The 12,928-nt window shown below is 35.9% G+C and overlaps 1 protein-coding gene across 1 annotated transcript in view; it reads left to right on the top strand.

Moving 5' to 3' along the window:
• LOC122803821 (cytosolic phospholipase A2 zeta-like) overlaps positions 1-12,928 on the top strand; it is a 620,934-nt gene that overhangs the window by 389,949 nt on the left and 218,057 nt on the right. The window contains exon 16 of the mRNA XM_044073506.1: positions 3,623-3,727. Coding sequence (XP_043929441.1) covers positions 3,623-3,727 — 105 coding nt within the window. The remainder of the gene's footprint in view (positions 1-3,622; positions 3,728-12,928) is intronic.

Below are 12,928 nucleotides of genomic sequence, written 5' to 3'. Positions count from 1 at the left end.
AATCACAGACCCACCAGGAGAAGAATTTTTATAAACCAGACAAGCCATAGTATTATGTTTACAAGCAGCACAATAAAAGGTATTATAATACTTGTTTTCAAAACCAACAGACTTGGGATGTAGGAATAGAAGGCAAATTAGGACACTCAACATATCAAAGAGAGTGGAGAGACAGAAGGAACAAATGGAGATGAGGGACAGTGTTTCAGATGATGAAATAAGATGTGAGGGAGTGGTTAGCACATACAAAGGGTACCGTATATATATATATATATATATATATATATATATATATATATATATATATATATATATATATATATATATATATATATATATATAAAATTATTCAGGTATAGCTCTTTCAAAAGAACATTTTTCTTTATTTATGAACGGGTTAAAATTTGTCCCCACAAGAAGGTTCGACTACACTGACACTATTTTAGAATTAAAATTATACACGAGAAAATTTAATTTGGCTTGTTTATCTCAGGACCAGGACACAGTTCATAACAGGAAAAAAGGAAATGAAATAAAGAGAAAAAGCACTATTAATCCACCCTTAGACCCTACTTTAAACATTTTGGAAAAGGCTATCATTGATGATCTATATGCCTTGAAAATAAAGGAAGAAAAACAACATCAAGTCAATAATTTAAATAAAAAAGAATAGGAGTTATTAGAATAATTACGAAAAGATAAAACTGTCAGAGTCATGCAGCCTGATAAAGGAGGGGGTACAGTGATTTTTGACACACTACAATATTCCCATAAGATTTTTGAGATGCTTAGTGACACTGACACATAGTCTATTGCTTCAATTAATGAGATAAATATTAGTAATCGTAGAATAGATTATTTTCTTGAGGAGTATTTGTTGGATGGAAGAATCACTAATGAGGTTTACACATATTTAAAGGTAAAGTATCCCATAGTGGCTACTATATTTGGGATTCTAAAAACCCACAAAGGGCCTGACAATTTGGAGTTTAGGCCAATAATGTCTGGGCAAAGTTCCAAGAGCTATCCATTTGGGGTGGTCATTGATAAATGGCTAAAGCATGTGTGTAATAGTGCAGACCACCTCCTAAAAAATTCATGGGATTTTCTTAGTCGAATAAAAGATACATTATGAGAGGAAAATATTCTATTTTTAACTATTGATGTGGTTGACCTGTTTACATCTATACCTAGACAGGAAGGGATGGAACTGTTTTCTGATAGTATATATTATAGAAATACTAATTTATCCAATGATAAGGTAAATTTAATCACCGATTTTATGGACTTAGTTTTAGATTACAATTATTTATATTTTGAGAGTGAATATTTCAACAAAATAAAGGTGTAGCTATGAGAGCATCATGTGCTCCCATCTATGCAAACCTGGTGTTGTTAGAATGGGAACCTAATAAGGTTTTTAATAGTGAGCCATTTAGGTACGTGAAGACATACATACATTTTTAGATGACATTTTTGTCCTTTGGACAGGTACAGGGGCTGAGATTAAAGAGTTTATTAACTATTTCAATGGAACGTCAAACTTTTTGAAATTTACTTATGCTAGTAGTTCTGATCGTATTAATTATTTAGACACTTACATTGGAAAGATGGACAGGGGGTTTAAATCTAATGTCTATAGAAAACCCAAGTTCAGTAACTCATACCTGGAGTACACTAGTAGTCATCCCTAGTATGTGAAGAAAAGTTTTGTGAAAGGGCAACTAGTGCGAGTTGCTCGAATGACATCGAAGGCAGATGATGTTGATGGGGAATTGCCAAAGGTGGGTGAAAAATTTTATGAGAGAGATTACCCCATTAGTTTGGTGGAGAAGAACTTGAATTATGTAAAAAGTGAGTGGGGTAAAAAATATAAGCCATTATTAGACTGTGTATTGCAAGAAAGTGAAGTCCCACTTGAGGAAAATAACTTTGAGAGAGCTACGGTTATACCCTCTTGGGGAAGAGCTCACCAAATTAGAAAAAATATTGAAGACAATTGGGCTATTTTAAAAAGTAACCCCACAATATTGTCCACTGCAGGACTTAAGCCTACCTTTGTATTTAAAACTGGTATTAATCTCAAGAAAAGCTTGGAACAAAACCTAGGAATATGGAATTTAGATAAATTAGGTCCTACCAGATGTGGTAGTAGCTCACAATGTAAGTACATTTATGATACAAAGACACGAACTCTGGAGAATATGTTAAGGTCTGTAGTGAGTTTTATAAGTGGGAACCGTCAGACAGTTGGGGTTATATATCTTGCAAAATATAAATCCTATACTGTACTGGAAAAAATGAAAGATGGTTAAGGGACAGGATGTATGAACATCAGTACCAAATTTTAACAAAAAACGCAAATAATACATTATATAAACACTCTACAAATTTCCCGTTTTAACAATTTCTTGTTTGGCATTTTAGAACATGTTATTCCAAACCCTGGAGGGGGGGTGACTGTAGATCTTACACTGAAGAAAGATTAAATGGCAAATTAGATTGTAAACCATATAAACTTCAGGTTTAAATGAAATGATTTCCCTCAAACTTATATTAACTAGAAAAGCCACTACTTGAGGACAATGTGTTTTAACATGCATTTTAATGCTTTTAAATGTTTTTTGATGTATATTTTATAATGTACTTTAGATTTTCTTGTGCAGTGTAGTCTAATAGATGTTTTGATTTTAGTATGCCTGTTATGGATTTTTAAATTTTATTTATTAGAAGGGGAATTTTCATAGTGTGGTACCTTTAAGGATTTTATAAACTGTTGTGAGGTCATTAATTATTTGATATTTAAATGAGCTGGTTGAATTGTCGTTGATGCTGATGAAGTCCCAGTTTATGGGGATGAAAGCGCTCAATCCATATATGTTTTTAAGTTATCGAACATTAAACTTCCATTTTTCTTATATTTCAAGATTGGCCTGCTGTTTCCTTCTGCTTCACAATTTTTTTTATATTTTTCATTCTACCCCATTAGAACAGACGGCATGAGCAGATCAAACTGTTTCTCTTGCTATTGCAAAAAAGTAGATTTGCAATACATGGTACTTGTTTGTTTGTTTGTTTAAAGTTCTGGAAGCGGGTCCTGCATAACCTAAAATACATATCTAACCCCAAAATAATAAAAAAAAAATAAGTCTAACTACCTGAAATGGAACTGGAAGTGTATCAGGCATGTCATCAAATAGTCGTCCTACCAATATGGAAAGATTATCTTGGCATCTTAAATTAGACACATGCTAGCAGCCTGGTTTAAATGAAGGTGAACATTTCCCAAGTATATTTATAAAGACATGCACTTCAGCACTAAATGTTATGGCCAGATGAGCTCATTTTCATGTGAGGGATGTAAAGATCATGTAATTTTCATCTATTTACTGGTAGTATTTTTATTTTTTACAGTCTGGTGAAGTTCATTGGCAATGAAAGTGTTTATTATGATTTCATGTTTTTCAAATACATTTCCAGGTGATTTTATAATTTTTTTTAGATTTTATTTTTGGATTTAAATGGTAAGTCGTTTTTCTGAATTCTTGTTGGTTTAGCCTTTAGGGGATGGATTGAGATAAGCGAATATGAATTATAAAAATTATATATACTTCCATTATAGGTCTGTGGAGCAGCATTTTCTCTGTAAGTCTGGCAGATGTGTGGCAGTTAGCAACAGGGTCCAGCAGTGCCCCAGGATGGCTGAAAAACATGTTTGATAATAATGGTAGGTTTATCCATATATATAGTCTAAGAATTCTATCAGTATGTAAGTGTTTGAATTTTACTAACAGAACACTTGTCTGCAGCTGCTTTATGTTTATAGAATAAATGCATACAAATGTATGTGTGCAAATTATATAAACGTACACACACAAGCACACACATAATATTATCAAATATGTCTGCAAAAGTCCTCATCTCATTCAATAGATAACTAGAAGAAGCAGAGACATATAATCCCTCCAATGTGCCTATGAATGTGTGTGTGTGTGTGTGTGTGTGTGTGTGTGTGTGTGTGTGTGTGTGTGTGTGTGTGTGTGTGTGTGTGTGTGTGTGTGTGTCACATACAGTTCAATGAAATATATACCCAGAATATGCACGTACCTTTGACAAAACTGCATATTTGGTCATGGAGGTTTATTTATTTTTTTGCCCTTGAGGAAACAGTGATAGAAACAGATGGTAGAACTGAGTCTATTTTGGTCAATGACATTAGATGAGATGATTGTAGTCATTATGCAGTCTTACTGTGGGGTGGCTATAGAGTGGCTGGGTCTGACAAAATGCTGATGGTAATGGGTCCTTTTAGGTTGTTGTAGTTAAAATGCCTTTTCAGTTTTTTTGGAGAAGAATGGGACAGCAATTCTGAACTAATAATCTGAGGTCACTGTCCTGTTTTTCAAAAATAGGAGGTGTATTTCATTTATACAGGGATCACACTACTCAGCTTACCATTAAAGCCAGGATGCTGTGAAAGAGACTGAATCCATCATTTGAGCCTCTTACTTTGGAGAAGTAATGTGAATTCTGTATTGCCATTGAACATATAATACAAGTCACTGAATGCTTTGCCAATGTCATGCTTAACAGCCAACAAATGTTCACTGTACTCCATTTCTTAACTGTTTCATCTATGTAAAATTATTCACATGTAATACATTTCACACAATATACCACATATTCAGATATACACAAAAAGTACCACTTGGAGCACACATTGTATTAGTATTATTACAATACATATGTAGCCTTTCATTGATATACTTACATTATTTACAGTTCTGACACTTATTTATTTATTTATTTATTTATTTTATTTTACATTTGTTAACCGGAGGTGTCTGACTGAGCCGAAAAGGCCCTTTTTCAGCAGAGGCCTGGGGAGAAAAGCTCTACAAAGAAAAATTACAGATACATTTAGTTATTTAGACATGATCAGTATACACACAAATTACAAAAGACATGTTTTTACAGTGGTATGCGGCACATCAACAGTTACAGTGGAGTGAACAAACAAAAAATATTAATTTAAAATAAAGGTAATTAATAGATTTGTGGTGTACAGCTGAAATTTGGAACATAGGTAGAATACATACATAGTACACAGGTACAGTACATACATTTTAGATTAGCCAGTGTTTGTGAGTAAGACTGAAAACTATTATCAAATACTCTAGATTTAGTATGTATACCTTATCCGCTTTCACTAGCTTGGGGAGCAATTATGGCACTGCCAACTTTGCTTGAGATGTTGCCTGATGAGGTCTTTAAAGGAGGCTTTGGATGATGTGTTTGAATGCTAGTGGGGACAGAGTTCCATTTTTTAGCCACTGAACTACTATATAGCACATCTCCAAAGCTATTGTAGCTGTTGGTGACTTCTAGTAGTAGTTTGCTTGATGATCTAAGAGGCCTTTTGGCTGAGTGATGTTGTACTAGGTTTTTGAGGGCAGGACACTTATTGGGGAGGGGTCTACTTTAATTAACCAAAAGCTGATTCCAGCGAATGCAAATCCATCGACACATATACATCGAACCGCGAAATGAGCGAACTCACAAAACCGCGAAACTCAAAATACCGATTTGTCATACTCGGCCAACCCCACCACCCGAAGCATACTACCCACCCAAACAAAATAAATAAACCACAAACATACACCAACCAAAACCCTACTTCTAACCCTACACTAAACCCCTCATACACCACTATCTATGCACTCTCCTTAACCCCTCCTTAACCCTAATGTCCGTAACTACTGCACACTTACCCTACGGAGCTATACCCAAACAAAATAAATAAACCACACACATACACTAACCAAACCCCTACCTCAAATCCTACACTAAACGTTAAATACATTACCCATATTACATTACCTATCTATGCACTTACCTTAACCTGCACCCTAATGTCCGTAACTATCGCACACTTACATTACAGATCTTTAGCTCAGACGGGCCAACCAAAACACTTCCACATTTCGAATTTCCCGGTAATTTCACGGTTTTGTGAGTTTGCTTATTTCGCGGTTCAATGCATTTGTGTCGCTGGATTTGAATTCGCTGGAATCAGCTTTCGGTTAAATAAAGTAGAACCATTGGGGAGGTAATAGATAGAATGACAGAAGCAGAGTTGATTGTAGGTTAGGAGGTTGGGCAGTTCAAGCCAGTGAAAGCAAAGCAATACAGTGATGAGTTCTATATGAGCAATTTGCAGCAAAGCAAGCAATTCTGTTATAGCAGGCTTCCATTTTGCTTAGTTCAGTTTTGTTGAGATTAGTCAGAAAGGGAGATGCATAGAGTAGGGTGGATAGAAGTTGGGAGCGAGCAATGGCTGATCTTGTGTTGTTGGTAAGAAATGGTTTGATACGGTAGCGTGATGCCAGTTTGGCATGTACTTTTTTAATAGTTAAGTTGAGATGACTATCAAATTTTAGGTGGGAGTCTATGGTTATTCCCAATAGCTTAGCCTGTGCCACTGGAGCGATTGGAGTAGCATTTGTAGAGTAGATAGTGAATTGACTGTTATCAGTGTTTTTGTTAGAACAGGTTATAATCATAAACTGAGTTTTCTTTGGATTGAGGATAAATTAGGCTTTGGTAAGGTAGTTTTCAACGTCAGAGAATGCTAGTTTAGTTGTTTGCAGGACGGTGGGAATGTTTTGTGCAGCACAGATTAAGGTAGTATCATCTGCATACTGAATGATAGATACATGCTGTGTGGAGGTATGGAGGTCATTTGTGAAGACTGTGAATAGTAATGATCCTAAGATAGAACCATGTGGGACTCCTATAATTATGGGCAGCTGAGGAGAGAGAATTTTCCCATTTCACAGTTTGGTACCTCTCAGTTAAGTAGCTTTGGAAACAGGTAAAAGTGGAATTTGATATGTGATATTGGTTTAGTTTGTTTAGCAGGATTTGGTGTGAGACTGTGTCAAATGCTTTGGACATATCCAAGAAAAGAGTTGACACCTGTAGGCCTTCATTTTTTAGATGGTTTACTGTGTCTATGAAGCAGAGGAGGGCTGTAGTGGTACTATGGGCAGGTCTGAAACCATACTGAGTAGGTGACAGGATGTTGCTGTCTAGGAGATAGTTTAGCATCTGGGTATGGATGCATTTTTCTAGGATTTTGGCCAGGGAGGAGAGTAAAGCAATGGGTCTGTAGTTATTAAGTTCAGTGGAGGTCCCGACTTTATGTATGGGTGTAACATAGGATATTTTCCAGAGTTTGGGCACATAGTTTTCAACAATTGATCTGTTTATGAGAGTGGAGACTGGGATAGGAATAGCATCTGCTGTGAGTAGTTTTCAACAATTGATCTGTTTATGAGAGTGGAGACTGGGATAGGAATAGCATCTGCTGTGAGTAGTTTTCAACAATTGATCTGTTTATGAGAGTGGAGACTGGGATAGGAATAGCATCTGCTGTGAGTTTCAAGAAATAGCTGGGGAGTAGGTCGGCTGCTGTTGATAATGTTTTTAGTTTGGAGAGCATGCTTTTGATTGAAGTGGTAGAAACTGTTCTGAGGGTAAAGCTTGTATTAGTGTTATTTGTATTGGGGGGGATAGTGAGGAAGGAACTGTCCTGTGATACTAAGGATAGAATTGAGTTCACAAAGTTGGAGTTGAATTGTGTTTCGATAGGAACTTTAGTGTCAGGGGTGGTTGATTTGGGGGTAGCCTTTTGGGTGGATTTTAGTAGCTGGTTTACATTTTTCCAAAATTTTTGGGGGTTGTGTTGGTATTTAGTTTGTAATGTTGTGTAGTAGGATTTTTTGTCCATCCTAATGCATCTTTTTGCATGGTTGCGCAGTTCTTGGTACTTAGGCTTTGTGTTTCTTTGTTTTTTTTTTATAGTAAAGCCAGGCAGTGTCTCTGGACTTGAGGATTTGTTTGGTTTCTTTACTGAGCCAGGGGTTTGTAGAGGTTCTAACCTTGATTTTGCGCAATGGAGCGATAGTGTCTAGGTGTTGTAGAAATGTTTTGCTGAAATATGCTACAGCCTGATCAAGTGGGAGGGTTTTTATGGGGGGGGTCCAGTCACAGTTACAGAGTAAAGTGTTGAGGACCTCAGGAGAGAATTTTTTTGTGTTTCTAGTGGATATATAGTTAATGGTTTTGCATATGCTTGTTCTACTACATATAAAGTATATTATGTTGTGGTCACTTAAAGGTGTCTGGGAGACTGCCTGTGTGAGGGTACAATGTGGGGTTGTTAGTTAGGACCCAGTCAAGGATGGATTCCCTTTTAGATTTTTTTATCACATCTAGTTGGCATTTGGGCTAGCTGCTGGTAGCCATGGAGATTTATTAGATTTCTTGGTGGTTCTGATATACAGGTGAACCAATCTAGGTTGAAGTCCCCCAGAATAAGGGTTTCTTGTGAGTATGTGGAAGAACACCAGGATAAGAAGTTTTTAAGGCTAGCAGGTGTATTACCAGGTGGACTATAGATCACAGTTGTGGTGATGACCTTTTTAGGGTGAAGTTGAAGTTGTGAGATAAGTATGTCCCAATTATTGGGGGAGGGGTAGGAGTTTGGTAATTGATGGACAGTTAAGTTGGACTTGTACAGTAAGGCAGTTCCACCCCCTTTACGAAGTGGTCTGCCTTGTCTAATGATATTGTAGCCGGTAGGGAGAACTTCTGAGTTAGCTATATTTTTATTTAGCCAGGTTTCTGTTAAAGCAACTATGTCTGGGGAGTAGTGTGCTATTGTGGCCTGGAGTTCAGGTATTTTATTTTTGATACTTCTAATATTAATATTTAGCATTAAAAGATAGTTAGTTTTGCTGCTGTTGTTGATTTGCCCAAGGATGAAGAAAGTGGGGGTGTTATGTTCAGACATTTGTGTTGGAGCAGTTTGTGTTGGACAGGATGGATTTGGGCCTGGGTTGGGGTGGATATCCCCACTTATGGTGAGCATGGTGTTAAAATGGTGATACAGATGTTGGAGTTTGGTGAGGAGTGTGAGAAAGTATTGTGTTTTTTTGGAGTAGGAATGAGAGCATATGTGTTTAGTTCTGAATTGGTCTATTATGTAGTTCTTGAGCAATTGTGGGCAGATATTATTATAATGTGTGGTGTCTGTATGTGAGAGTGCATAATGTAGTGTTGTGCTACTAAGTTTAGGGATATTGCTAGAGTGATAACTTGTGGTGTTGTAAAGAGTTTTGAGAAGACAAACTAGACTTAGTTGTGTGATAGTCATGGTTATAAAGTTTAAGTTGGCTCTAGGTGGGGGGGGGGTCTGAACAGGAATTATAGGGTTGCACTATATGTGGATGGGGAAGTAGTGTGGGTGATGTAAAAAATGCCTAGTGGGAATGAGAGTGATTGAGAGTATTTTGTGTGGAGCAAGTTGGTGTGGTATAATGTGATATGACTTGAGGAGCTGTGATTGGTGGAGATGATGTGAGGGTGAGCTGTGGGTGTGGCTGTGATTACTATAAATGTAGAGGTATTGGTGTGGGAGGGAATGGGGGCAGGGGAGCGGAGAGAGCCCGAGCGTTAGCGAGGGCGAACAGAGCGGGGCAAAGCCCACCAAGACAAGAGAAAAAAGTATGTATTACTGTACAAATCTGAACACTTTAAACAAACATGCCCCTGTTCTTGCTTGTTTCACTTAATCCATCTTTAAGTTTCTCCACAATCATTTTTAACATTTTTACTTCTCTTATTAAGGTTATCTCCACAACTTACTCAACATTTCTCTATTGTCTTCTAATATTTTCAGTTCTCCTTAATAATATTCTTGGTTTCTCTTCAGTCCAAATTATAAGACAGAGCCATAGCTGTATTCCAATCCACATTTTTTATAGCTCTATAAATAAATTTGCTTGCTTTTACTATTTTTCTGTAGTTGTTTTGGTAGAGGTTATAACACTATTTTAAGTCATCATTAATTAAGACTACTACTTTCTCATCAGTAGTTAATATTTCAGTTTTATAAAACATATTCTTCAATACATTTTTAACATATATTGGATGCATACTCTTCTGATGTAAAAACACATTACTTCCCACATTTTTAAGATAGTCTAGCACCCAAATCCTCTATATCATCTATATATACTTTTGTATCTAAATACACTAGATTATACAAATCTATACCAATGGTAAACTTTAAAAATATTTTCTTGTACTTAGTCCCAGAAATAAATCAGACTCACTTTTTGTTCCATTCCATATAAGAAAAATATCATTAGTAAAGCAACAATAAAACTTTACCTTCTCAAACTCTTTTCAATTCAGTATTAGAAAACATAATATAAGAATTAAGTTCTAACATTAATTTCATTTTTCTAGAATAAGCCTCATAATCTGTTATAACTGTTGTTCTACCTTTATCGGGCTTTATAAGCCTAATAAACTTATTTTTATATATAGATAATAATATTTCCCTGTCACAAATACTTAAGTTATACATTTTTTTTATTTACTTTAGGTGATAACAAATTTCTAATGTCAGTTTCACATCTATTTTTAAAAGCCTATAATACGGGGTGAAGAGGAGGATGAGAAAAACTGGATTTCATTAATTTATTACCCTCACTTTTTTACAGCTGTTGTCAAATAGCAATTTAAAATTAAGCTTATATGTAAATGCTTTTAACTCATTAGTTGACTCTAGTAGTAAAGCCCTTTAAGTTGTCACAAATGAAAAACTTTTTTGGCAAAATAAACAATTTATGTCCATTTAAAGTCCTGGAAGACGAGATAAAAATCTTAAAAGTCGAAGCCATTTTTACCTTCATTCTGCCCTTGTTATGTTCACCAGAGATTGCGTTGAACCTTTTACCTTTTCTGTGGATAAATGAACTACTTCTGCCCAAGTCAGTCCTTGATTCAACTTCTTGGCATTCTGAAACTGTTTTACCTTCTAATGGCCCATTTTCCTCCCTTCTTTCTTTTTGTTGTTTTGATAAGAATCTTTTTTTCACATTCCCATCTGTGAAAAACCGTTCTTGTTCATCTCTATGGCTCTGCTCAAACATTTTTTGTTCACAATGGACTGCTGCCTTTACTGTTAAATTTCTTCCAGTTTTCTGATCTTTTTCCTGTAACCTCAGGCACCTTATCACTATCTGTTGGTCGTCTTCATCTCTAAAAACATCTCTCTTCTACTGATTGGTAGCTGTTGTTGTCGTTCATACTTGCCACTAATTTTGAGTAGATGTTATTATCACTGTGCCTTTTTTATATATATTTTTTTTCAGTCAATCCAGGTACTGATTTATTTATTTTTTTATCACTCAAAACCATTACTGTCTGAAAATTATATGATAAATGATGCACCCTCTTCTGTAACATACTCATATGTGATCTGGTGCAATTGGATAAGGTACAAAAATATCTCATAAAGAGAAATTAATATTTTAAAAGGCTTGTCTTACACACACAGACTACAGCATCTCTCCCTCTCCTGTATACTTTACCTTCTTAATGGAGTCATATAGCTGATATACGTCATTAAAGGGTCCGTTAAGGTCAGTATTTCTTTAACCTTGTTGAATGCTGCTGGGGAATATCTCAGGTTAATAATAAAACAGAAAGTCTTGCTATGTTAAGAAACAAATAAAAAAAAAAGTAAAATACCCAAAACTCTTAACATCAACTACATCAATACTCATACCAGAAAACATCACAAAAGATACATAAAATGCATTTTTTTCACAAGGCTGCAGTCTGTAAAAGAACTTTTACTCCACACCCATGATTTATAAATATACCAACTCTGAGAGTGCACAACCTCAGATTAAAGAGAAAGGTTGGTTTGCAGTCAAAACAAACCATCATTCTTTAATGCAAGTCACCCAACCTATTTGGCACGTGTAACACTGTAAGAAACTATCACATGCAAAACAAAAGTATTCAGCTATTCACAGTTCAAACACCTGACTAATATGCATTTATATTTTTGAACATATACCTTCTTGTATGGAACAGTACATCTACTTTATGCACATAGTTATAAAACTCACAAAGACTCCATTGCTCAAGAAAGGTGAAACACACCAATTTTATTTGAAGCCCTACTGAAAACCTGATACACTGATTTCACTAATGCTTTACTAGTATCTCTAACCAAGGTACACCATTTATGCCAAGGACACTGCATTAGTTATAACACTAAAAGTAGTGAAAAATGTCAGCATACCATCTGCAAACTGATTGTTTAGTAGAGAATTTCAGTCAAACTCTGAAAACCATGTTAAAGGCAGTAACTGATACAGACAACAAGACCTGAAACCAGTTATTATCCTACTTATTGTTTGCAATAAGACAGGTGGCATAAGCTTTAACTAGGTTTAGCTCATTTAAAATCTTGTGTGACAAACATTCCAGAGGTATGCTTGATACTACTAAAGAGGCTTGGGAAGAACAGAAGGCACCATTTAAAAGCACTGTACAATATAATGTAAGTTTATAGGAAATACTAAAATTGGTTGGGTCTTCTTCAAAACATTGAAACCCAACATCATTGAAAGACCACATCATTGAGACAAAATACATGAAAACCCACTTCATTGACAGACCTGATCAACGTCAACATTTCCAGGGTAAGTAATCACTCAGTCAACAACATACAAAATTGAAACCGCACCATTCTACCCCCCCCACCCCCTAACTAAATGTACCAACTCTGGGATCGCACTACAGTTGGGAAAAGGGAAAAGTTCGCCTTCACAGCCAACAGGTTACTTACCCCTGGGAAGATTTTCATTAATCCGGTCTGTCGATGAAGTGGGTAGTCGTGCATTTCCTCTCGATGGTGTGGTCTTCGATGATCTCAGGTTTTGATATTCTCAGGTAGACCCTGTTGGTTATGCACACAGAAAAGGAGCACATGCAGCAACCTCAGTAGATGCAACAGTGAGTCTATAATAAACTTGTCAGACTTAAAGAATTTGATTCA

The sequence above is a fragment of the Protopterus annectens genome, chromosome 6.part0 (assembly GCF_019279795.1).
Source record: "Protopterus annectens isolate FY-2018-M chromosome 6.part0, PAN1.0, whole genome shotgun sequence".
Taxonomy (NCBI): domain Eukaryota; kingdom Metazoa; phylum Chordata; order Ceratodontiformes; family Protopteridae; genus Protopterus; species Protopterus annectens.
Note: the sequence above shows the minus strand (reverse complement) of the source record. Positions and strands in the feature narration are given on the sequence as shown.